The sequence below is a fragment of the Sparus aurata genome, chromosome 21, assembly GCF_900880675.1.
Source record: "Sparus aurata chromosome 21, fSpaAur1.1, whole genome shotgun sequence".
Taxonomy (NCBI): Eukaryota; Metazoa; Chordata; class Actinopteri; order Spariformes; family Sparidae; genus Sparus; species Sparus aurata.
In genome coordinates this window covers 21,402,785-21,428,204 of record NC_044207.1, presented here as the reverse complement: position 1 = coordinate 21,428,204, position 25,420 = coordinate 21,402,785, and the positions used below count along the sequence as shown (strand labels likewise).

Sequence of the window (25,420 nt, the reverse complement as noted above, 5' to 3'; positions counted from 1 at the left end):
TGGATGAATCGATTTATTGACAAAATATTCCAGGCACCTATTGGGATTAAACATTTACTACCTCGTAGTGGTCGTTTCTTCCTCATCTTCTTGTGCAACAGGTAACTCTGAGGCTTTGGCTTCTTCTTCAGAAGAAATAACCTCTTCCTTCTTCTCCTCTGCGACTGGGAGCTTTTCTTCTTCTTTTTCTTTCACTACATCCTCCACCTCAAGCTCGGGTTCTTTCTCTGTAACCAGTGCCTCCGCCTGCTGCACCTTTTCCCCAACCATCTCCTCACTAGTCGCCTCAACAACCTCATCTTTCTGGGAGTCCTCGCGCAGGAAGTCCACCAAGTTGCAAGCAGAGGCATCGGGCAGTTGGTCTTTAGGGGGCACTCCAGCCTCAAGATCCAGATGTCCAGGGGTGAGCTGCTGACCTGATTTCTCTACATTCTCCTTGTTGAGTTTCTGCACCTCCTCCAGAAGCAATGCCTGCTTCTTCAGGGAGACATTTTCTACAAAAGAGAATTTGGATTTAACAATTAAATATTCACCATAGCTTCCCAACATATTACAATGCGCAGGATTTGGCTGTTCATGTAAAAGAGTAATTGTGCCTCTCATGGAAGCTTTGAGGGCAAATTCATGAGTCCAAGCACTGACACATTTTTGTAACATTAAACACTATATATTGATCTAACCACCTGTGGTGTCCGGTGGCTTCATCTTCTTCTGAGTTTTCAGAACCTTGGGGCTCAAAGAGGGCTTATCTGTCCCATCTTTAGCTTTGTGGTCCTTCAGCTGTGAAATGGAAATTAAAAAGAAACAATGTAAAGAGAAATCTGGGGAATATATCATAATTACATTTTCATATTCTCAAAGAAATTATTGCAGTTATAATGTTATATTAAAGGAGACCTATTATGCTACCCCCCTCAATTTCAGTGTGTTATATGGGTGATTGTGCATCTCAAAGGTCTTGAAAAGTTAAAAAATCCAAAGTTTGAACCAACAGAAGCTCCTCTCTCCTGCAGAATTAATTCTGTGACTTTGTGACATCACAATACATCACCATGTCAAAATTAGCTATTAATTATGTATATTTGGTAAATTTCTAGTCAAAATATCTCATTCCAATAAGTATAAGAGACAGTCACAATACATATAACATATCAGTGAGATACAGTATATAACATTTGTTTGTAGACAATTTGCACTTGTTCCATTGGCAGATTTTTTTAGTTTTTACAAAAGAGAAAGTTTTCATTTTTTCATTTCATTCAATTTTTTTTTTCAAGTGGCATTTTTGCAGTACAGAACTTTATGCTTGCCTAATTCTGTCTAAAATACACTATTTAGCTCGTTCACATTGGTAGCATTTACACAATAGTTAAAATTGTGTTGTTTTCTTTAGAAATTGCAAATTGGCGTGGCTCTATGTTACACATTTCTCATCAGGAAAATCAGTACAATAATATCTTTAGCTTAAGGGCCATGATGTATTAAGAGTTTTTGTAATTGATTCTCATTGCAAAAGTAAATTATGGAGGCAACATGAGGAAAAAGGCGCCAACCTGAAGCCAGAAATGTGAAAGCACATAAAGTATACTTACGTAATATAAATAAAAAAGGACAAGTTCCTGTATACATACAGACTGTAAGCACAAAAAACGTACAAAGTTTCCACATTTGCGAGAGGCGAGGAAATGCTTTGGTCCGTGGAGCTTTATCTTGTGAGAAGGCTGAGGAGAACTGGGCTCACATGCAGGAATTATCCCATGATTCCCTTTACTGGCTTTATTAGAGGTAGGTTTCTAGTAGAAAGACAAGATGGCAATACTTAGTAGGGTTAAAGGACTGCACATTGAAGGATGGATCAAATATCACATGTTAAGAATAAATGTCACAAAGAGAGACAGTAGGTAAGTCACAAAACATGACAGATTAAAAATGAAATGGAAAATTGAATTAATACATGAATGAAATGAAAACAACAGGTTGATTTGATCAAGTTAGCGTCACATGTAAAACACACAGCACGACAACAACAACACATTAATCACATCAATGAACTGACAGTTAAAATACTTTTTTAAAAAAAGGCAAAATACAGGGCAGACTTCCTCTGTTTTCAGCTTACACATTAGCACATATGCACGTCTCCATGCACAGACTGACACGTCTAATGGCATGCCTTTGATTATTCATGGCAGATGGATAGACAGCAGCAGGGCAGTGAATTTATAGCTTATCACTTGTAGCACTCGGCGATGGAATGCAATGCCGACCCTGAGCGGAAAATATTACAAGAGACCGTATGGCTGTTGTTCAAATTTCTCTGCTGAGGAAACTCACTAAACACTCTCTGATCGGGTTAGCATGGAAAAACCTGTCTTGAACCCGAGGGTGTCTCACATTTGTTCTCTGGATGCTGGCGTGTGGTAAACAGCGAGGGGGATATTTCGAGTGCAGTGTTTCCCCAGTGACAGCAGTTTGAAACTCTGATTGGGAGATTGGGGGAAAGTGTGGAGAGGCCTAAATAACAGGGATTACATGTAAGATATTTCACGCCTCTTGAGGTGGAGGAAGACGGGGGTGCCACCTGACAGGTGCTCTGACGACCACAAAAACCCCCTGAAATGCGAGTCACAAGCAAGCCATCAGATTGGTATTCGGTCATTAATCATTCGGATATAATAAAAGCCACAAAATTAAGACCAACTTTGAAATTGGCTTGAATCCAATCATTTAATTTATCTCAATTATGATACTGAACTGTGATGTGATATGAAGTATGTGATAACCTTGTCACATTACATCACAACCACTCAGGTGAGCTTGTTGGAAAAGAGATATGGGTCTAACCTCGGGAGCTACGCAAGCGATTGGAGTGTGGTGATAAAGTGCTTTAGGGTGTCTGAATGCGCAATGCATGCCTTCAATGCCAAGCACCACTTAGTGAACTTTATACAGGGTTATGATCCGTCCAATGATTGTATAATGAAGACAAAACACATCAGGTGTGATTTTGAGGTGACTTCAGTATCACAGGAATTAAAAAGAAGGCTTTTTAAAGATATAATGTGTAAAATGGAGTGAGCCGATGTCCCTAAGTGACTCATTTTACTCAAGGCAACAGTGTGTCTTATTCAATATTGTTCCTACAACCTCAGGGGAAAAAATCAGACGATACGTCAGAGAGAGAAGTTTGACTTAACACAACTGTAAAATATTTCTATGCGTGTCGTGGCAGATTTTCATTAGCATTAATGGTTGCTAAACACTGATCCTATGATTCTGCGCTACTTATATCTCTTGTTTGTTTTGACTGAGAGACCCCTAGTGGCAGGAATTATATATAATGTTTGGTGACACCGAACCAAAGTTGAAACTAAAGTCATTACACTTGCAATTAATGCTTTAATGTATAATCAAAAAGTGAATGTTGATCGCACAATGTAACTGCTACAGAATGACGAGACCATCGGTGCTTGGATTGGTTCCCTATTTTGTCTGCAGCCAGTTACAAAATCTGGAAAATTGAAGACTGACTGGTGAGTCCAGGCTGACAGCCTTACAAACATGTTTTTGTTTCCACTGACGCTGGCAGTCGCCACTATGACAAATAGCAAAACAACCCCGGTTGTCTTTATGACAGCGCCAACAATATTACCATCGGGAAACAGGAGAAGCTGGGAGATTACTGTTTCATTTTAAGGTAAGTAATAAATGTATGATTCGCATCCTGACATACAAGTGCAAAGCATTGTTGAGCTACAGTAACCCCGCTGAGATTATTTTTACATACATATATTTTTACTTTTCTGAAGTTGTACCAGCAATTCCTGAAACCCAGCGTGCCGTGTTATATACAGACGTTTACTGGAACCTCTAAATCAAACGTACTGTGACAGCATTATCAGGAGGACCGCCAATAACATTTTATATGAAGAGCTATTTTGTGCTGCAGGAAGTTAAGTAATTTGCAAAGAATCACATGGCGGAGACTGTAGGCAGCATCCGCTGTTACCCATTTTACAGCAGAGGGGTAACTACTGGAAACACACATGTCCTTACTGGCCCAGACTCGAATTGGACAATTGAGACTACCGTAACAGATACGGAGCACTGATGTGTCTTGAATGAGTCACTGAAAGAAACAATCTGCTGAGGAAAGACAGGGAGGAAGACTGACTCATCACAATTTTTTGTCGACACCTGACTCCCGATGAGCTGAAGGGGTTAAAGCCCTTTTAGACCACAAACAAGACAGCCCCCTCGATCCAAAAACAGCATTTCTAAACCAGGCCACTCGCATTTCACCCCTGGCCTCACACCGGCCCTCTCGTGCCCCGCCGGGGGGGTCCCAGAGTGGGCCTCATGCCAAGGAGGCCATGTCGCACTTGGCATTAATAGAGATCCAACATGTGTATATGTGAGTTAAAACTGGGGTTGTGATGGTGATATATTGATTGCACAGTGACGTACACAACACTATATAATTAGCGTTCTTAATTACTTTACCTTCATTCAGCAGTTGGCAGGCGTAAATCCCAGAAACCACCTATTACCCCATCACATTATATGAGGGAATTTAAAACACTAGCCAAGCCACATTCGTAGGCAAGGGGAACTGCTGGAGTGGTCATCTTTGTTGCTATGATCATTTTCACATGTTCTGCCAAGGCCAACAAGATCTTTGTAAGATCTCAGAAATCAGGGTCAGCATTTTGCAACACTGAGAAGAACATGATTAGTCGTCCAGACTGATGGGTAGACTGTGATACCTGGAATGTGGACTGGTATAATACTAAACCCTCAGGATCAACCAATATGGTTTCTTCAGGGAGGATAGTAGCGTATTTTTAAATCAATTAGTTTTATAGGCAATCAAACAAAAAAAGAAAACCACACAAATTCTGTAATCAGAAAAATGCTGAATATTTGATCCGATAATTGGTGTATCATTACTACAACCTTAATCACTATAAACAACTACCAAATTTGGATTATACTTCCAAAAACTGAGGTAAAGATATTTTTGAGTTTCAGCATCGTCGCCTCACCTTGTCGAGCTTCTTGCTTATTGTGTCTAAAGATGATTTTCTCTTAACAGCTTGCTTGCCTCTACTGTCTTTGTGTTTGGAGCCCTTCCGAGCCGCGTGGCCCTTGAACATCAGCTCGATGACCCGGGAACTCTTCACCGTCTCCCCAATGAAGCTGATGACTTGCTGCATGCTGAGGACCAGTTTCTCCATCCCCTCGAGCTTCTGAGCCTGCTGCTCGGACCGCTGGTTCACCACCGACATTATGGTGCTCATCTCCCGGCATATCTCCCTCACCTCCCGCCCCACGACCTGGGTCTGGTTCATCATCCTGGGTGGAAGATGGATCTCCTCCTTATCAACCTTCAGAGTCTCCATATCCTTTTCGATGTCGTCGATGTCATGAGACATTCCGTCTAGCCTGTAGAGGACCTTTTCTTGAATGTTGATGAGTTTGTCCATCTTGCTGCTGAGAGTCTCGATCCGATTTTGGATGAGGTCAAAGTTAGCGCCATTCGCGTCTCCTGCTGTGTTCTTTACCGAGGAACTCATGGCTTCCAGTGATATAAAAATCACGTTAGGACACCAACTTGAGACAAAAATCTGACAGAAAATGTCCGTGAAACAGACAAAAAGTCTTTTTCAAAAATCGTAGCCAGCTCTACCCTTCAGTGCTCCCCGTTGGTGTGCAAACTAATAAAGGTACAACAAAGGTGGAACAATGGAATAGAAGTGATTCAGGATTGAAAATCTCCAATCACCAGCAATGGAGGTGATGTTTTTAAACCTCTACAACTGAAACTGAGCTTGTTTCTTCTCACACGTTACCCCCCGTGCCTGCTCCTCTCCACACTAGAAATAGTATTAAGAATGGAGTGAGCCGGTGTCCCTAAATGTAAATGGATGGCCTACGTCAGCAGGGGTCAAGTGTTTGGGGAGGGGGCTTGGCACTGCTCTGGAGCTATGAGACATTTGAGAGCCTTTAAGTGTTAAGCCCAACACCGTCACTCGCCTGTTAGGTGTCAAAATGGTCACTGTACACAGAACGTCTCCGGTGTGTAAGTGTGTCAGTGCTCATTCATTTGTGCAGATTTTCCTATTCAAATGACAATGACATTAACTCGTCGTAACAGATGAACACGTCTGGTCCACATTCTTTGGGTGGACTGCACTGGAGTCCAAAAAAGGAGAAGCAGCTCACAGGTGGGTTTAATTTGTTTTTTTTAAAGTCAAAGGACTACTGCTGTACGTGCATTTGTCTGTGTACAGTTACGAATGAGAACCATGTTGCAATGTAAATTCCCCGTTGATCTCCTGGATATCAGTAGGTTACTTGCACCTAGTGTCATGGGAAAGGGGAAGCCTGAGATTCCTAGCCACAGGAAGATGTTTAGCCCTTCTGCTGAAAGGAGAGAAGGTTGACACAGATGATTTATATGATGCCTAGTCACTGACCAAACATCCACTGATAACCTCCCTTAAAAGAGTAAGGGATCAATTTCAACTTAGTTCTTGTAATATGACCAGAATTTATGTTCCCTGTATATCAGACTATGCATGATTTATTCATGTGTCACGTGTCAACTCACAGGGTATTAAAATATATCAAATTAAGCAAACACCGAACTACAAGCTATTTCCTGACAATTTTGTCTTCACAAACTTTGAAAACTCAATTTGTCCCCATTCATTCATGGATGACGGAGCTTAGGAGGAATCCAGCTTTGTTCAAGCCACCATGAAACACTTTTGACAACACAGGCTGCAAACTGAGCCACGGTGACCCCAGCCAAACTCGCCCCACTCGGATGACTCAAGCCAAAATCTGGGCTCACGGGTGCAGTAGCCGAGAAGGGATGTGAACCTGGCAGATAAAGTGCAGCTGAGCAGGGTAAGGTGAGGGAAGGGAAGGATTTCACCTGTCAGATCACGACAAGTCACCGCATGAGCTTGCACATTACATCTCTCTCTCTCTCTCTCGCTTGCGCGAGTTAACCACAGCGGAAAGAACAAGTGACTCTGACGGGGTCGAAACAGATGGGAGCGAAACCAACCATCAATCACTTGGGGAGAGACAGGGACGCTCACACCTGTCCTTGGATGCCAACAGATGACAGACAGCGTAGGTCATCTGCAGCATGTTGTGTCAATTTGAGGGGGCGCAGACAGTCATCTTTCTTATGCAGCCGTGTGTGTGGAACAGAGATTTTTGTCCACACGCACTGCAGGTAGAATGTAAAGTATGTTTGAAAAGACAACAAGAAGGTACTGCTGTTTGAAACTGTTATTTTGCTGCACATTAAAGGTTAGCAAACCATGAAGGGGATATAAACAGACTCTTTGGCCTCTCAGGCTTATGACACAAAGCAAATATCGAGTGTATATCACTTACACTTTACAGTGAAACTAATGCCAAAGAAAGTAACGGCATCATGATCGCTGCTCCAAGTCCTCTCTCGCCTTCGTTGCCAAGCGCAAGTATGCCTGCTGGCAGCTGGAAAAATCACTGCCCTGTCTACTGGTGCACGACTGAAATGTTGTTTAGTTAATGTGACAGCAAAATGATCAGGATGTTTGGAGGCATTTCCGACTGCATGAATGTCCAGAAAGCAAATAATAAACAAATAATTTCATGTTTGTGTGAATGTGTGTGTCCTGGCTGACCTTGTAGTTTGAACACCGTCTGAATTACAGACATCAAGAGTGGAAAAATTTAAAGGTAAATTGATATACAGCTCAGGGCTTAGCCCCTTCAAACTTTTAAGGTCACCATGCTATGTACATAGAACTGTCAGTCATGCTAATGGTGCTAGATGAAAGATTTCAAGTTTAAAAACATTAAAAAATTAACAAAATTTGAACGAATAAGAGATTGGACATTATGTCACAAAAGCCTTTGTATTATGTTGCAGCGATATCTACAGAAGTTAGCATGCTAACCACTAACGCTAGCCCATCCTTTCTCATAACAACACTCAGGGCTCCCAGTCCAGACCGCTAGCTGCACAGCCAAGTGAGCTAATTGTTAGCAGGAGTTAGCTGTTAATCTGGGACAAATAATTATTTTTTGTGTATCTGCCAACTATTTATTAATCTTGATGAATTGCTTTGTCTATGTAATGTCAAAGTTCAGTGGGAAAAAAACGTCACCAGAAGATATTCTACAATGACAGACTGAGAAGAAGGGCAACATCTGTGGAGCAGGCACCAGATAATATTTGACATTTGCGCTGCACCCGATAAGATAAGGCTGTGGCCAAATAAATGGAATCCTTTGGCACATGTTTATGCATGCAAACAATTGTTTGAAGTCTTAAACAACAAGTTGAGCCAGGTGGTATTGCTCTATATCACTTCTTGTGAGATAAATAATGCACTTAAATGCATACATGGTTTAAGTTTAGATCTTATCTCCTTTTCCTGAACAATCAGTACTTGTGGGAGGTTACGCAATTAAATAATGGGGGTTGCACGGCCTTTATCAGGCTATTTGTCCAGCGACGGGACAAGGTGAACTGATAAAAATGGAGCGACGCCTCCCTAACGGAGAACACAATGTCCTGGGAGGCACTGAGGCTGTGTGCTGTGGCTACTGTCCAGTCACCTCTCCAAGTCTCCACACACACAGACACACACACATACAGACAGAGCCTGCCAGCTCTGGCTACACTTTCTCTCGGAAACTTGTGGGCTTAAATGTGTGTGGCAGCCGTGAAACTTAACTCCTCTTGCTAATGTCTAAGACGTCTCTTCTGTTCTTTCCCCATCATCTCATGTTTGCTCTTGGCATGTAAACACATTTTGCTGCCATGCTTTGAGAGACCTTTTGGTTTTGTTTATATAAGGTCATTAAAAGCTACATTATGCTGATTAAATTCATTGAGTCTCCATATATATGTATATATATGCATAGTGTTTGCCTTTTAAAATGTGTACATTTTATGTGTATGTGTAAATTTGTCCAAAAGAGACTGCAGAGGATATGGACTGATGCCTTTGGGAATCGGCTTCATTATGTGAAACTGTACGCGTCTCGTCCAATTAGTCTCTGACTGAGTTTCTGCTTTGAACAGCAGGTGGAATCTGCGCAAAGGATGAACAACTCAACTCAAGCGCAAATGTCAGACCTGAAGTGACACTCTACTCATTATCTTTTGAGCTTGAAAAACCCAACTCATTAGCTACAAAATCAGGAAGGAAAAAGTCTATATCCCTAATAGGAGGGATCCTGCAGCACATTCCTTCTCCTAATACAGATAAGTCTTCCTCACCAGAGGAAGGGCAGGAGGCGTTCACTACAATGTTTGCAAACGAAGATATGTAGCTACTCTTGAGCTAGACATCTAGACTTAAACCAAATTAAGAGACACATGTACAACAGAGAAGTAAGGACTGCATTTCAGGATCACCTTCATGAATGCTTTTAATTAATGTCATATTGTGATTATTTTGACAATTGCGATATGATTCATGATTGAAAATACCACATTAAAATCAGATCAAGTGACATTTGCTGGGGTCTGTACTTAAAAAATATATGTTTTCTTACATGTGGAGAACATGATTTTCAGTCCGGGGGGTCTCAGGAGCACTACATTACAATGCTTTATCCAACAATCCCAGATTCTGAGATCTGGATATTGCACTTGTTTTACAATTCTGATCATATTTTGTGCAGCCCTAATTTTCATTACAGATTAAATAATTTTCTTGATAAGATCTCTGGTAACTGTAAAAGAGTTATATAACAACTTCTCATTGCCCTATTTAACATGTTTAAATTGCCAGTCGTACTCAGTTTACCACCACAGCGGACTAAGAAATGCAGCTAAAAATTAAGTTTTTCATATTAATGCAAGATTATGTAACTTTTCTACCTTAAAATAACAGCTTCAAAATCATGTTGATGGTACAGTGTCTTGTAACAGGGTGAATGGTGTCTCTGTCTCAGCCACTCAGCCCCCCATCACTTGTTTCTGCATTACGTAACTTCAGTGAGAGGGTGGGATCACAGCGTTACATACATGTTTTCAGCACATGACATTGTTATGTTATGCTCTTCTTTTTGCTTTAAAATGCTTCGAAAAACAGTAAGAAAGAGCCGCTCCCAATCATTTCAAACTACCATAGTACTTCTATTTCTATCCAGTACAGATAATCTTCCTTGTATTTGAGAAAAACTCTGAGTCAAGCGCAGTGCCTTAACTTGAGTAAGGTATTCCGAGATGCACTATTATTATCAGTATTGAAATGTAAGAAGCGCTATACATTGGCGATGTCATAAAGGGTATTAGAGGTCAATGTCAGAATGCAAAGAAAGCTTAGTCACATACTGGTGGATCTACTACAGTAAATGTCAGTGTGTATCTCCAAAATGCCAAGAGAGGAATGGAAACACGAGAGGGCGGGCACTTCGGCCTGTCTCTGAGGGAAACTGTCACGGCATTAAGGATAACGACAGCATGTGTGTATTTATAAAGATATGTACTGCATATGTGTGTTTATATATATATATATATATATATATATATATATATATATATATATATATATATATATATATATATATATATATATATATATATATATATATATATAAATGTGTGTGTTTTTATCGATGTGTTGTTTTCATCTCGATGTTTGTGTTGTTTTTGTTTTTGCATTGGTGTACCGTTTTATCTTGCTCTGTAAATCACTTGTTTTGTGTCGAAAGCGCTTTTCAAATAAAGTTCATTACTAACATAAACGTATCAGTATGAATTAGTGCTCTGTGATGTGACTTTCTAGTGGTTATATCAGACAAACAGAAATAACAGTGAGCATGAAATATCAAAGCGCAATCGAATGCTAAATATTGGCTTCAGGTCGGTTGCTTTTCCCACATAGCCATCAGGGCAAAGTGGAAATTTTTAGTCACTAGATGGCAGCAACAGCAGGATTTCCGAGCCTTGCTTCTCCACCTTGAAACAGTGCAGTGTGCCTGTCAGGCTCCACCACTAGAGCTCACTATACCTCTGCGCTCATAAACACCAACAAAACCCCCTATCTCAAGTTTTATCCTCCCTGCTGCTATCCATAACATTGCAAAGCGCACATGCATCATAATTACCCGTCTCGCCTTTCATTCATGACATTGCCGCTGAAGGGATTACCCCACCATATGTTGAGTAGACTGATTCAATTAAACATGGCATTTAGCCGGAGAACAACATAGGAGAAGCGAGTGCAGCAGCGAGCACTTCAATTGCCCAGATGATGCACAAATAAATGCTTTGCAGACAACAAAACTTTGCAGTAAGTGAACATATATGCGGACAAGAGACAAGAGTAAAATATGTACAAAGTAACATGTGCATTAAATAAAAATATCCAATCATTATATGTTTAAGTATCATATAAAATTAGTAAAGAATGGACTAATTGAGGTTACAAATAAACACACACGACAGAGCATCTGTGGTACATGCTTGTTTGTTGAGGTTAAAGTAATAATTACACTACGATTAAAGAGGAAGCCCACTTTCATCATGTCCCTCTCATAAGTAGTGGCTGAGAGTCGACCCTACATGAAATATGATGCCACACAACACAACAGCACCATGCCTCTGCTCCCTGCCGGCATGTGTTTCAGTGTGTATGATAGAACTCGTGAGCTGGATGTTACCCACAGAATTCCGGGTGTTTTCGTGGATCAGTTATAAATCATGTTAGGGCCAACGGGGAAAACTAAGAATAACATGTCATGAAAAGAAACAGAACAAATAAAGTGGGAGCAAGAGCATTGCTGTCTCCGGTGTCCATTACTGTAACTCACTGATTGCTTGCTTCTCTGAACGTAAACCGAGAGGTGAAAACAGGGCAAATGATGTGCAGTACAGGAAAGAAAAGCAGGAAACAAAACAATGTGTCAGTAAACACTTTGTGTAATGACTATTTGTCCAGCTTAATGGAAAATTCCTGTGAGGATAGCGAGATTATCAAGTAAGGGGGGTTATTAAAGGATGGAGGTCCAGACAGCTGGTGCTGCCATCGCCTCTGAAGACCGTCTAAAAATGTTAACAGGATCTATGATTTTAGTAACTGATCAGGGCTTTAGAGGCCACCACCAAGCAATCACACAACCATTCATCAATTGTTTCAGAAAATCAGCAAAGCGAGCCCCTGATGTGAACATTTCATGTTATAACTATCCTGTCCAACATAATATATTCCAGATAATCATCAATATTAAAATGAAAAACACTTGCACTCAAAGATACTGGAATCCCTCTAACCTTAAATGTTGTTAGAAAACAAATATTTTCATTGCATCACAGTGAAAAACAATCGATCAAAGAATGTTAAATGAGTAATCATAGATCTTAAGGTTTACTTGCACATACAAAAGGATAAATATCTCCTTTGGGGGGAGGGGACAATGTGCAACTCAGGCTTTCAGCATTGGTGCAATTTAAAATAAATAAGGAAACCAGTATAGATCTGTACATCAGCAAGCTAGACAGCTTTTCCAAATCATTCACATGAAGATATTCACCATTATCTCAATTCACAATTCTGTGATTCTGTGATTCTGTGATTCTGTTCCTTCACTATAACTCATTTGAAAGATGCGCAGGCTCCACAATAGACCAAAATCCATATTATTCCATCAATTACAATGTGACTTAGATAAGCATGTTTACACAGAGTATTTCACTGCGGGCTAAATAATCACAGATCTGGAAGCCCTTCAGAACTGGCAACACAATACACGTAATGTTATGTTATGTTCTTCCCGATCGAGCTTCATTAAATAATTCAACGTAAGGCATCACTGCTCCTGAACCTCCTTTCTCACCTGGGTTAGTTGGATGGATGAAAAGTCCTCAAAAAATTAATTAAAGTTATTCATGATCAACCGATTGTGGGTATTTCATCTTATTTACTTACATATTTAAAATAATTATGTGTTAACATGACCCAAACACGTTTTTCTGCTAAAAACGTTAACTTTTGCAACAGCGTGGCCATGGTAGACGTGGCCTCCTGAAGACAGCCATTTCAACTTAAATTGAAAAAATTAATTTAAAATATCTTTAGCTTATCTAGCAGTTCATTAAAACAATTACACAAAGACACACTACACAACTACAACATGAAATACAGTTTTGGGGAAATTCTTGATCCATACATGGTATTAGAAAGTGATAGCTTTACGAAACCGCCAACTACCATTGCGACAAGGTTAGTCTTCTAGTTATGTTCCTTTCAGAAAACAAAAATGCATCAATGTTCCTCAACTGATATTTAAGTATTATTCAACAAGTCAAACAGCCTTGTATATACCTGAATGGCAGGTGCAGTAGATGCTCGGTGCCTCCTCCTATAGCAGAGTAAATCACACAGCTTGTGCCAGAGGTAGGAGGCAACCAGACACATGCTGTTGACCAGCCAAATGTCCCAGCCTGTGACAAACTTCTCCATGGCTTTAACTCTACTCTTCATGCGTCTCCTATAGCTTCTCTTTTCCTATCTTTAACTACAAAGGACCTCTCGGAGCTTAAGAAGAACAGTCTCAAGTGGTGAGTCAGAGGAGATGACAGTTCCTTCCCGGGTTACGGACCGCCCTAAACATTAATGCTACACTATCCTCAACAGGCTCTATTAATTCAGTAAACGCCCCGCTCCCATCAGCACTTAGATCCGAAGGACGCACAGTTTGTCCTCATGACAAAAGAGTGACAGGTGCCAGCAAAGGGTGTCTGTGATACAAGCTCTCTCTCTCTCTCTTTATTTAATCTGTCCATCGTCACCAGAAAGTTGGACTTTTATTCCCTTTCCTCTGAATAAACTATGAGAGACAGTCCCACAAAGGCATAATTATTCTTCAGCTAAGTACTGGCAATGAAAAATGAGAGAATTTTGACAGGGGATTTGGTCCTCCTGTCAACACGGACTCTTGGATGTGGTCTAAATAAATAGCCTGTGCTATTGGATTACTGCTCCAAATGTCACACTGACTATCACATGGGTGCTTTCACTCAACGTTCTCCACAGAGCCGATTTTGCATTAACTTATACATTTTGAATCCTAAATTATAGCATGTTGTGTCAATACAAATAGATCCAGGCTCATAAATTCCAACCCAAATTAAGGATTAATGCATAGATTATTTAATAAATGATCGATGGTGTCTCTATGGAATTTCTCACTAAACCCTATAATCCATAAATGTGCAACAATGGCACTTTGGGTGTGAAAGCAACATGGCCAAGTAAGTATCATCTGGCAGACAGTGGCCAATCAGAGCTATGTACAGCATGTCTGGAAATCTCTCCAGGCTTCTTCTGGCTTCACCAGCAGCTCTGCCAAATACAATAATGAGTTCACTTCTGGATAGGCGCTGCGGTCTCACTGCTCAAATGAATGTCTTGGCTGCCATGGAGAAAAAAAAAAAAAAAGCAAAACTGGAGTTTGATTACTCACAATGTCTCAGTTTGCTTTATAACAAGCTACTTGAGTTACAACTGCAACATAATTGAATCCCAGACTACATGCTTTACACTATTTTTGGCACTACCGCTTGGCTGGACACCATAAATAAAATTGTACAAATTCAAAGCTATAAATTGCATTTAACCTTTGGCACTAATGTGATGTTCTGAATGGACGATCGACGTCATGGTGTCATATTTTGCAACTTTATATGAAGTAAATATCATGTTGTTTGTTTTGATGGTCAGGGTAAAATCTTGTTACAAAACGAAAGCTGCATCAGTGTAGCTTCTTCTGAAAGATAATTGTTACAGTATTCCTGTTATTTAAAAATGTGACTTTTACCACCCTCTTCTGGTGCTTCTGCAGACTTAAAATGACAAAATATAGATGTCATGAGCTGTACACATAGATACCTGTAGTTCAAACTTCATCTCCCAGAAGCAACGCATGGTTCTCACATTCTCCAAGTAGGGGAATAAGGCCAGCTTGATCATGTTTCGGCTGTTGGCACACTTATGCACTGACTTCAGCTTGGCTATTCTCCCTGAGGGGGACACTTGGCTGCCAGCCCTTTCCTTCTGAGCGATCTCTCCGTCTTCCTGGCCTTGTTGACCTCTCTGGTGTGTTTTTTTTTGACCGGGTCTTTTATCTGAGAGAGAGACAGAAAAAGGCAGCAGTAAAGTAACAAATAGCAGGATAAAATTTGTTCAGTTTTATGTTAAAAAACACTTAAAATGCAATTACATTGTTTGTTCACTGTATTATGGAGAACAACGACGGTCTGGCATGGTCATCAAGTGACTATAACAGACATTTAGCCAGAGACCGTTGGTGTTAAAATAAAGCAAGGGGCTGTATGTGTTCTTATTTTCTAATTTAATTATCCATTTTGAGGTCATGTAAATCCCATTTTTGTTCAAATACCTAAGATGAATTTAACCTTCTTGTCTATTGCCCTCTTTCCTCTTATTGTCAGTGTAATGTGTACAGTATTATGCCATAATTTTACCTTCTTCCAGATTTTCTGTGTAGTAAATTGAAATTTTTAACAAATGTATTAATGTCTCAAAACTAGATTTTGACCCATGGCTATCTTCAGGAAAGGACTTACAGCAGTGTTTGATTGATAGATAAATAAAGAAACTGAAACAGGACAAAAGCAAGACGGATTAGAAATACACGTTAAAATAATGGAAGGAAAACAAAAAACAACAAAATACTTATGTTGATTTTAAAAAAAATGACTATACACTCTATTCACCTTCTACATACAATTGACCAAGAGGGACAATTACAAAGCATAATTGCACCCATACATTTAATACACATATGGTGTGTAGTGATATAGACTGCTAAAAAATATGATAATTGCAAAGAGACATTAGTTTGCACAGGAAGCAAACAGGAATTGCACAGGATAGTTGCACAGTGCACATATGGAGGATGTACTGTATGCATACATGTACATATGTGCATATACTGAAAAATGAATATGCATAAATAGAATATAACCTGAGATATGTAGTACAAATAAGATATGATTAGAAAGTAGAGAGAAGACATGATTACAATAAAATGATTGCTTTAAATTCGGATTTTTGTCAATGTAGTCTCGTTTCCTCCATACTCGAGAGGAACTGTTTACAGACTTGATGCATTCACGTACTATAAGACAAAACCACTTCCATTTAACCCCCATTCAAGTTTGGATAATACTTTTAGAGTCACACTTAAGCCAAATTTACCATTCCAACAGCTTACCCTAAAACAGAACCAAGTTATATTTCAGAGTGTCCATCCTTATGTAGCCTTGCCCTGAAAACCAGAGCTGAACCACAAACATCCTTATGTCGGACCGTCCCAGCAGCACCTGAACGCACACAGACGGTGACATGACAGGAAGTCCACTAAAAAGCTTTAATTTACTGATATAATTTTGGACTAAACTTAACATTTAGCTAGTAAAACGGGAAAGAGAGACCTTGGCATAACTTTAAGGCAAAAAAAAAAAAGCTAACGGTTCGCCTTAAAGCAATGTTTGGTCACGTGATGAAAGGTCAAACCGTTTCGCGGGAATCAACATGGCGAACGAGATGACACCCACGGCACCGGACTCGGTGCAATGTCCGGTTTGTTTTAAAGACTTTAAGGCCGCCACAATCAACGGACACCTCGACGTGTGTCTGCAGAAGACGGATACCGACGGCAGCAGCCTGTCGGCAAAAGACGAAAGCGAACCTCCTCCGAAGAAATCTCGCATTAGTGGGGAGGCTGTAACACCAACTGCCACTGTCAACAGACCTGTGGCCAGCTCCACCTCCTCCATGGCTGGCACACCATCATCCGCGGTACTTTCGTTTTTTCAGCCCAACAAGAGCAAAGTTTCAGCTCAAAGCGAGTGGAGTGGGTCAAGTTCAGGTAAACAAACAGCTGCCAGTAAGGGATTAAAACGCAATGTGCCGAGCGAGGCGGAACCGGGACCAGCAGGTCCAGAGAGCCAGGCCTCTGGATCAGACCAACAGACTTTGAAGTCATCCAAAGGTTTATCTGCACGGACACTGCTGACGATAAACAAGCCTCTGGCGGAGATACTGAGACCAAACACGCTGGAGGAATACTTCGGTCAAAATAAAGTTGTGGGTCAGCACACACTTCTGCGGTCCCTCCTGGACACCCAGGAAATACCGTCCCTGATCCTGTGGGGGCCGCCGGGATGCGGGAAGGTGGGCCGGTGACGTCATCCATAATAATACAGCATCCTCTTGTCCCTGATTTAATCTGTGTTCTGTTTCATATGTAAATCATGACGTTATACAGCTGTCCCTCGAGTTTAAGGGAAAAGAAGTTGCCCTTCCCATTTATCATTCATCATTAAAAACCCAATCAATAAAAATGTAAAAGGTAATCTAACATTTAGACTTATATGAACAAGTTCATGCAGAGGTTTCAGCAGTTTTTAAAGGGGTTATTGCCCATTGTTTGTCTCCTTATTCTTTAAGAAGTCAAGTCTCAGTACTTGAAGTTTTTGCAATGAAGCTTCAACATCAGTTCTTTAAGTCAATAAGCTTCTATAGTTAGATTTAAGGTTAGCGCAGAGAAACTTTCCACAGCGGCGCATGAAAGTGAAAAAGTCTCTGCACGTCCAAAAGAAGTCCAAACACCCAATTAGAGTGATCACCCATTTATTTATGTATTTATTTATTTATGAGTGGATGGGATTTAGCTATATGGATGCCACTAAGATTATTTTGACTGTCAGTTAATCAGTGGGGTTTTTTTTATTTCTTTTTTTATTAACTGACCAACTGAAAATGATAATTTTTCAGTTATGTATTAATTAATAGAGCCGAACCCATACTGGATTATTGAGGCAGATGCTGTTAGAGATATTAGGGAGTAAAAAAGTATGATGTAGATATATCATCTAACATTCTTATATACACAGAATATTTACATAAACAAATTTCCCCGCCATTATTCCTCCAATGTAATTATATTTTGTAGGATAAGTAGGAAGTTTTGCAGTTAAACATTGATTTTCAATTTACAGTTCTTTAAAACTGACAAAAGCAAAGCTGGATCTGTGAATGTTGTACATTAGAAATTACTTAATTGACTAATTAATGATTAAAAACTGTGGTAACAACAGGTAGAAAAATCAAGAAAAAAAAAACTGAAAAGCAATCTTTCCATAAACAATATCTGACAATAATTAACAAACCTTACTGACATTGCTTTTTATTTTATGTTTTATTCTTTAACTAAAAGATACTCCAGCTTCACTTTGCATACATTATTATTGCTCCATTGAACATTGCGAAGCTTTTAAAGCATGTGGATTCAATAAGTCATCACGTCTCAGGCTGCCAGGTTGATGCTTCAACATTTGTTTGTCTGACCTGAATACCGCATGTTAATCGCTTCCTAGGTATGGCATGCCATGAGTGTGGATTGTCAGACAGCAGCTCGCCATACTTAGACTTTGTCAACATGCTTTAGGGACACTTGTCTTCTTTAACTGCCTCTGTCGGTTGTCTTACAGCGGTCAGGTTTATGTTTAGGGCTTGTTATAGGGATTTACAATGAAGATTAGATTCACGATGCTGTCAAACAAAGATGCCTTATATGACTGATAATTGAATGAAATGATCAAAAACTGGAGATTAAGGATTCGATATTCAGCAGGTGGTATTAATTGTTAACATAAACCAACCTTGTTAAGTAGAGAATTTTTTCCGTGTTGTCTTTCAGACCACTCTAGCTCACATAATTTCCAGTGGCAGTAAAAAGAAGGGAACAGCTCGTTTTGTCACTTTGTCTGCCACCAGCGCGTCCACCAGTGACGTCAGAGAGGTGATCAAGCAGGCGCAGAATGAGCTCCGACTTTGCAAGAGGAAGACCATCCTGTTCATTGATGAAATACATCGCTTCAACAAATCCCAACAGGTGGAGTATTAAGCCAGAAAGATTCTGTGATCAGTATTTGTACTGTAAGTTTCAACTCCAAAATCCAGACAGGGTTTAATATAATTACTGAGGCCGACTGACAAGACTGGTATTTAATAATGCAGTTTATCAAGCTACTGTTTGTATTGGGAAATATGCTTGTTTGCTTTTCTGCTGTGATTTAGAGAAGACGATACGCACCACTCTCAAGTCTGTCAGTTATATCTGTAGCTACAGACCGGAGATCGTTAAGGTAGCTTAGCATAAAGACTGTAAACAAGGGAAAACAGCTAGCCTGGTTCTGTCCAAAGTTGAAAAAAGGAAAACAAGTTTAGAGATTACATGCTGGGCTTTTTATATTATCCCTTTTTATGACACTGTTCCCCTTGCCAAACCACAGTTACTATTTCTCTACAAGAGTAAGCTCGTATCACAGTCGGTCCAGCAGCCTTTTACGAGACTTTGCTCACTCGAAATAAACACTGAGTTTATCCTTTTGAAAACCTACCAGCTCCTTTGGTTTTCTTCTTTTTGTATTGGACTCAGTAGAAGAAGAAAAAGACTTTATGTGTGCTTTTAACACTGCACTGTGCAGATAAGCCTCTTTTTTATTTACATTTTGAACAGTAATCATGAGTAGCAATTATTGTTTTTGAATTTTGAATTGAGGAAGGAATCTGTGAGATTTGGGCTACACTTTTGCTACAAGACTAAATCCCTACAGCAGCTTGCAATGAAGCCCAGTCAGGCTTAATGAGCTCCTAAGAATCAAAGCATGAAGGACATAGCTGAGTAATGCCAATGTCAGCAGTTACTTTGTCTTATGATCCTAGTAGGCACATAAACTAAAGAAGCATTACAGTAGTCAAACACTTACTCTTGATATCTTGTCCTCTGAGAGATGGCCATTATCTTCACTTCTTTTCCTCCCATGTTCTCTTTACTCTCTCCAATATGTGTGTATATCTGTAGGACACCTTCCTTCCTCACGTGGAGTGCGGGACAGTAACTTTGATCGGAGCAACCACAGAAAATCCGTCCTTCCAGGTGAATGCTGCCCTGCTGAGCAGATGCAGGGTGCTGGTTCTGGAGAAGCTCTCGGTGGAGGCAATGGCTTCAATCTTGGACAGGGCTGTCGCCACACTGGGGATCAGAGTCCTGGAACGAGATGCAGCGAATTCCAAAGATCAAGACCAGTCAGATGAACACGAGTAAGTGCTCCCATGTGGTCACTCATCACGACCGTGTGTCACCCTGTATCTCAAAATCCTCTGGTTTGAGTGGGAGGCCTGGTCTCTTCTTCTGTTCCTGGCTTAAGTGGGTTAGATAATATACAGGATGGGAGGTAGTAGTTGTCGGAGCCACAGCAATCCCCTCAGCTCTGGCCTGGTCTGATATGATGACAGAAAGAGTTGGCATATGAGTGGTAGACAGCGAGACAGCTGTTAACTGCTGGCTGCGGACGGTATGTGATGATGAACAGAGATATGATCAAATATTTTTCAGATGTTTGTTTGGGATGCACTGGAACACGTAGCGAGATTAAACGGTAAGCCATCTAACTTGGGGTTTAAAACACAATGAAGCTGGCTCGCTTTTATCTGGGCTGAATCACTATGGTAACTCTGCTACAGAGCTCACCCTACTCAGGAGCAGGTTAATTTCAGAGGAATGGATTAAAGAGCGTAAGCAACTTGCCTGAGAAAATGAGTCATCATTCCTACATTATCCAGAATCATTTTGCTGTACATGATTATTGTACCAGAGTGATATGAGAGACTTTTGTTATACAATACAATAGAATCAAAACTTCTTAAGTATGTAGCTATTTCAGTCAGTCAGGGTAGGGTAAATAACAGAAACATTTCACTGTATTACACAGCATACTTCAACAGCACCAACTAAAGCCTCCCAAATGACCACAAGGTTGAATCATCACCTTTCTCAAACAGCAACAAGAACCTATAGGATTTGACTGCATTAGTTACAGATCTATTAGGTAAATAAAGTTAAAACTAAGTTGATATTATTTACAAGTATACATATTTTTTTAAACTGGGAAAAACGGTTGTCTCGTTCTCTTTTCCTACGACTAATATTGTGTTTTGTTTGTTTTTTGCTGTGCGTGTAAAAAAAGGTATTATTTTGCAGGTCGGCAGAGCAGATTAGATATTGTTGCAGTCTTAGCAGGCACCAGGGATATTGAAGATGCTTTCAGTACGTACTTGAAATAGCTGTCATTTTGTCACCATTTGAGCTGCTCGGGTTTTCTGAGGAGCCAAAAACAGTGGCACCCTACGGAGGGCTTGTCAGCAAGGACAGTTGAGAAGAGGTTGATAAAGAAGACTGGCAAGGATGTCAGATATTTTGGATTTCTAGTAATCCTAGTTGTCTGAGTTTGCATCCTTAAATGTATCTTGTGCTGCTCTGACCTTTTGACAGACTAATTAAATATGTTCAAACACTGAGCCTTAACAATTGTGATGAATTACATCCTATCAATACTCATTCATCATTTCTTATGTATTACCTTCTTTAAAAAAAACACTATAGGTTGGACAGTGATACAGTATATGTGATACATGTTTTCTGTAGGCCAAAGATTTTCATCGAACAAAAAGCTCTGGACACCATTGCCTTCCTTTGTGATGGTGACGCAAGAACAGGCCTCAACAGTCTGCAGCTGGCTGTTCAGGCTCAGGTGAGCTCGGCCCGGCCCAACCAGCTAGATGGATCTCAGGAAATTCTGGTGAAGGAGGAGCACATCAAGGAAGGTCTTCAGAGGTCCCACATTCTCTATGATAAAGCTGGTAAGCGCAGATGTACTTATTTCTTCAAATGTTGTGATTTTTACCGCAAAGCCCAGTCGTTTGAGAGGTGGCCTGCGACACTTCACGGCACCTTTCATTCACCAGTAACCTCAAATCTTTATAGGATCACTCGCTAGCTCGGTTAAGTAAGCTTACTAGCTATCAGCAGCTACAGTTAGCAGGAGTTAGTGGCCATGTTTGCAGTTGTTTCTTATATGAACTTGGAAGTTGATCAGTTCTTACATATGGCACCTTTAAGCTAGTTGATCTTTAGTGACTACATCACTGTACGTAACATTTCTACCATGTCATTTTTGTATATGCTCTTGCCATCATATAAAATTGCCTGTCAAGGATATCCTAGTGGACCAGACTTGAATCTTTCACCCTCTGCTGTCTCAACAGGATACAGTTCACACCAGGAAAGCCTGTGATGTCCTCAAAATACATTTTTACAATGACTTTCAGTGAATATCTGAGCCTGTAATTTCAAAAATGATCAATGTGCTTCATGCAACAGTATGCCCAGAACAAAGGTGGTTTCAACAAATGAAGAAGTGTGTTTGCAAGGTTGTTAAAGGGCAGTTGCAGACAGTTCACGGCAGTATTCCTGCACATTAACACATTGCTGAATAATTCACAAATCCACAACGTTGGATCCTCTCTGTAGACTCAGCAGAGCACCTGCCATCAATATCTTCTCTTTAAATGAGATCTGAATAACTCAGCAGCCATATCATATTACTTCCCAGAAACAGTGATCACTATCGCACTCTGTCACGAGGCTCTCATAGAGTATGACATGCATTGAATGAGAAGAGGGGGAAAAAACTTGATAATGAATGCATATAACCTGGGGGTGTTTATAGCTGTGCTCACAGTGCTTAGGAGTGCTATGTGTTTGTTTGTTTGTGTGTGTGTGTGTGTGTGTGTGTGTGTGTGTGTGTGTGGGTGTGTGTGTGTGTGTGTGTGTGGGTGTGTGTGTGTGTGTGCGTGTGCGTGTGCGTGTGTAACACTGGGGGTATTACATTACACACATTTGAGTGGAGCTCCAGTGTCCTACAAAATAATATATTCAAAACAATGACTCTGCTAAAGATTGGTATGCTGTTTATCCATATAAACAAAGTACTACAATTTGATCTTAATGCTATAGCTAGCTAATGTATACAAATATGTGTTTACTCTTTCCCTAGTTACAGTATCTACACAATGTAGTTTCAGCTAGTGAGATTATTGACACTTTCTGCTCCCCGCTGCTCCCTAGGAATCCATGGATATCTCACTCTTTCATCCTGGACTTCATTAGTCCTCCACTCTGTCCTGTTACATAACACATCAGCTGTCCCAAAAGATGGAGATTTACTGTTCCCTGCTTGACAGTGTGATGAAACTGTCCCTCAACTTGACTAATGACCCTAATAGCGAAAGTATTCTTCCATTCATTATGGCTCCTGATCATTTTTTGTGTGTGTGTGTATGTGAAACAGGTTGATGAGATGTCCCGTGAAGATGCTGTGTCCTTTTCTTCATGTGTTGATATATCTGTATGTGTTACTCAAAGGTGAAGAGCATTACAACTGTATCTCAGCATTGCATAAGTCGATGAGAGGCTCGGATGAGAATGCGTCTCTGTATTGGCTCGGCCGCATGCTGGAAGGCGGCGAGGATCCTCTCTATGTGGCTCGCAGATTGGTCCGCTTTGCCAGCGAGGATGTGGGTGAGTGAAATGATTACTAGATTACTACTAAATCCCAGCTCAAGACTAAAGGTGGCCGCTGGCTTTTTAAGCTTATTTTAATGCCAAAGTATTTTGTGATTGGTTTCTTAACTTTAATATTTTTTTTATTTATTTTTTTTTTTACGGTTTTATTTAGCTCTTTGATTCTTTCTGTTGTTTTATCAATTTATTTTTATGATTATGTTATTGTCAGACAGTAGTTTCATGTAGATTCATGAAGTGTAAAATAGATTTGTTACAGTTATTCATTACGCTTTATTTATTTTTTTGGTTTCTAATTTACTATAAAACATTTTTTAGCAATGTTTTGAAAAGTAAGAGATTGTACAGATACATGTACTAGTAGCAGTAGTTGTAATAGTATAGTTGATTAGTGTACAGCACTTTTCTCTCTCAATGCAGGATTGTACTGTTGCGACTGATAAAAGATTCACTTTCTTTAAATAGCCTGTTGAATCTGGCGAATTCAAATATTTCCTGAGTGAACTGGAGCTTATTGAAATGTCTAAAACCATTACATGGGAACAAATGTTGGGACCAAGGACTGCCTGTACTCTTTCATTAAAGAAAATAGAGATACTAATTTAGCTGAAATGGAGACATAGAAATGAAAAAGAGAAGATTTTGAGCAAGAAAACGTTTATTTTACTGAATTAAATCAAATATGGACAGTTTCCAGGTCTGAAAAGTAAAGCCAACGCTGAAGTGTCTTGAACCTGCATTTCTTTCTGATGGCCAGCAGGGGGCAACTCCACTCGCTGCCAAAAGAAGTCGAGACAAGCCTGCTTCTCACCTGATTTATTACCTCAGTAAAACGTTTCCTGATGTGTTTACAGTCTCAATCGCTAGTTTCAAATCTTCTTCAACACAGCATGATGTTCACTTTGTACATCATGGCTTCTTTTAGCAACCATCAATCAGGATAGAGGTGTGACTGTCTTGCTACAAAAAAACAAAATAGCGACAGCCTTAATTGGTGAAGTTGTGGTGGGCTTACTCTTGAGTTAGACTGGCCTCCCTGTTTTGTCTCATGTGTCTCTCAGGTATGGCAGATCCCTCTGCTCTTCCTCAGGCTGTGTCCGCCTTCCAAGCCTGTCACTTCATCGGCATGCCTGAGTGTGAGGTAGGCTTACCCGACCAATCAGTGATGGTTTGGACAACCTAACTTTCAGTCAGTCTTGCAATAGCTGTATCCTCACCTCTGTTGCCCTCCTTTCTTTAACCTCGCTGCCTGAAAGGTGATCCTGGCTCAGTGCGCGGTCTATCTGGCACGAGCACCCAAATCTGTGGCCATCTACAAAGCATATGCTAACGTAAAGGCCAGTTTGAGGAACCACAAAGGACCCCTTCCTTCTGTCCCTCTGCACCTTCGCAACGCCCCCACTCGGCTGATGAAACAACTCGGCTACGCTAAGGGCTACAAATACAACCCAGCCTTCAACGGCCCTGTAGAGCAGCAATACTTACCAGAGGAGCTGCAGGGAATCGACTTTTTCACCTTGGACACCTTCAGAACCATGATGATCTACTGTAATGACTGACACAGCTCGCTGAAGTAGGTTAAAAACCAAACCAGTTGGATGAAAGCATTTGTGGTGAATGATGAGTTCCTGGGATAAAATGCAACTTACACGTGGTCAATCAGTTAATCATCATGATATGTTCAAATTTATCAACAATTTTACTTTAGTCTGTTGTTTTTTAGGATACACAAACCATATACAGTTAATTTACCTAAAGATATGTTCATATTAAAGTCATTCTGCCTCTGTATTTACCGATACTTTACCATGTTTACCATGTTAAACACTTACATTTGTCTTTGTCCTGTCTTTGTTACATTTTAAAACGTTGTTTAAACTGATTAAAATGTTATAATCTGTATATATTTTGATAAAATACAAGACAATTATGAAATTAA

At 40.2% G+C, this 25,420-nt stretch overlaps 2 protein-coding genes across 8 annotated transcripts in view; one reads left to right on the top strand and one right to left on the bottom strand.

The window, feature by feature from the left end:
- mylk4a (myosin light chain kinase family, member 4a) overlaps positions 1 to 16,590 on the bottom strand; it is a 23,466-nt gene extending 6,876 nt beyond the window's left edge. For 2 of the 7 annotated variants that reach the window (XM_030403235.1, XM_030403236.1), the window contains exons 1-4: positions 5,046 to 5,881; positions 1,656 to 1,793; positions 684 to 780; positions 62 to 494 (exon numbers count right to left, since the gene is read on the bottom strand). In XM_030403235.1, coding sequence (XP_030259095.1) covers positions 62 to 494; positions 684 to 780; positions 1,656 to 1,793; positions 5,046 to 5,576 — 1,199 coding nt within the window. In that variant the 5' untranslated portion in view covers positions 5,577 to 5,881. Of the gene's footprint in view, positions 1 to 61; positions 495 to 683; positions 781 to 1,592; positions 1,794 to 5,045; positions 5,883 to 13,349; positions 13,525 to 14,915; positions 15,152 to 16,263 lie in introns of those variants that run through there. The other 5 variants (XM_030403240.1, XM_030403239.1, XM_030403234.1 and 2 more) reach the window with 5 other exon arrangements.
- On the top strand, positions 16,554 to 25,420 carry wrnip1 (WRN helicase interacting protein 1). Its single transcript, XM_030403241.1, has 7 exons — positions 16,554 to 17,225; positions 18,754 to 18,948; positions 19,921 to 20,159; positions 21,544 to 21,758; positions 23,323 to 23,478; positions 24,543 to 24,622; positions 24,738 to 25,420. The coding sequence occupies exons 1-7, from the start codon at positions 16,584 to 16,586 to the stop codon at positions 25,038 to 25,040; spliced, it is 1,830 nt and encodes a 609-aa protein (XP_030259101.1). The 5' UTR covers positions 16,554 to 16,583; the 3' UTR covers positions 25,041 to 25,420.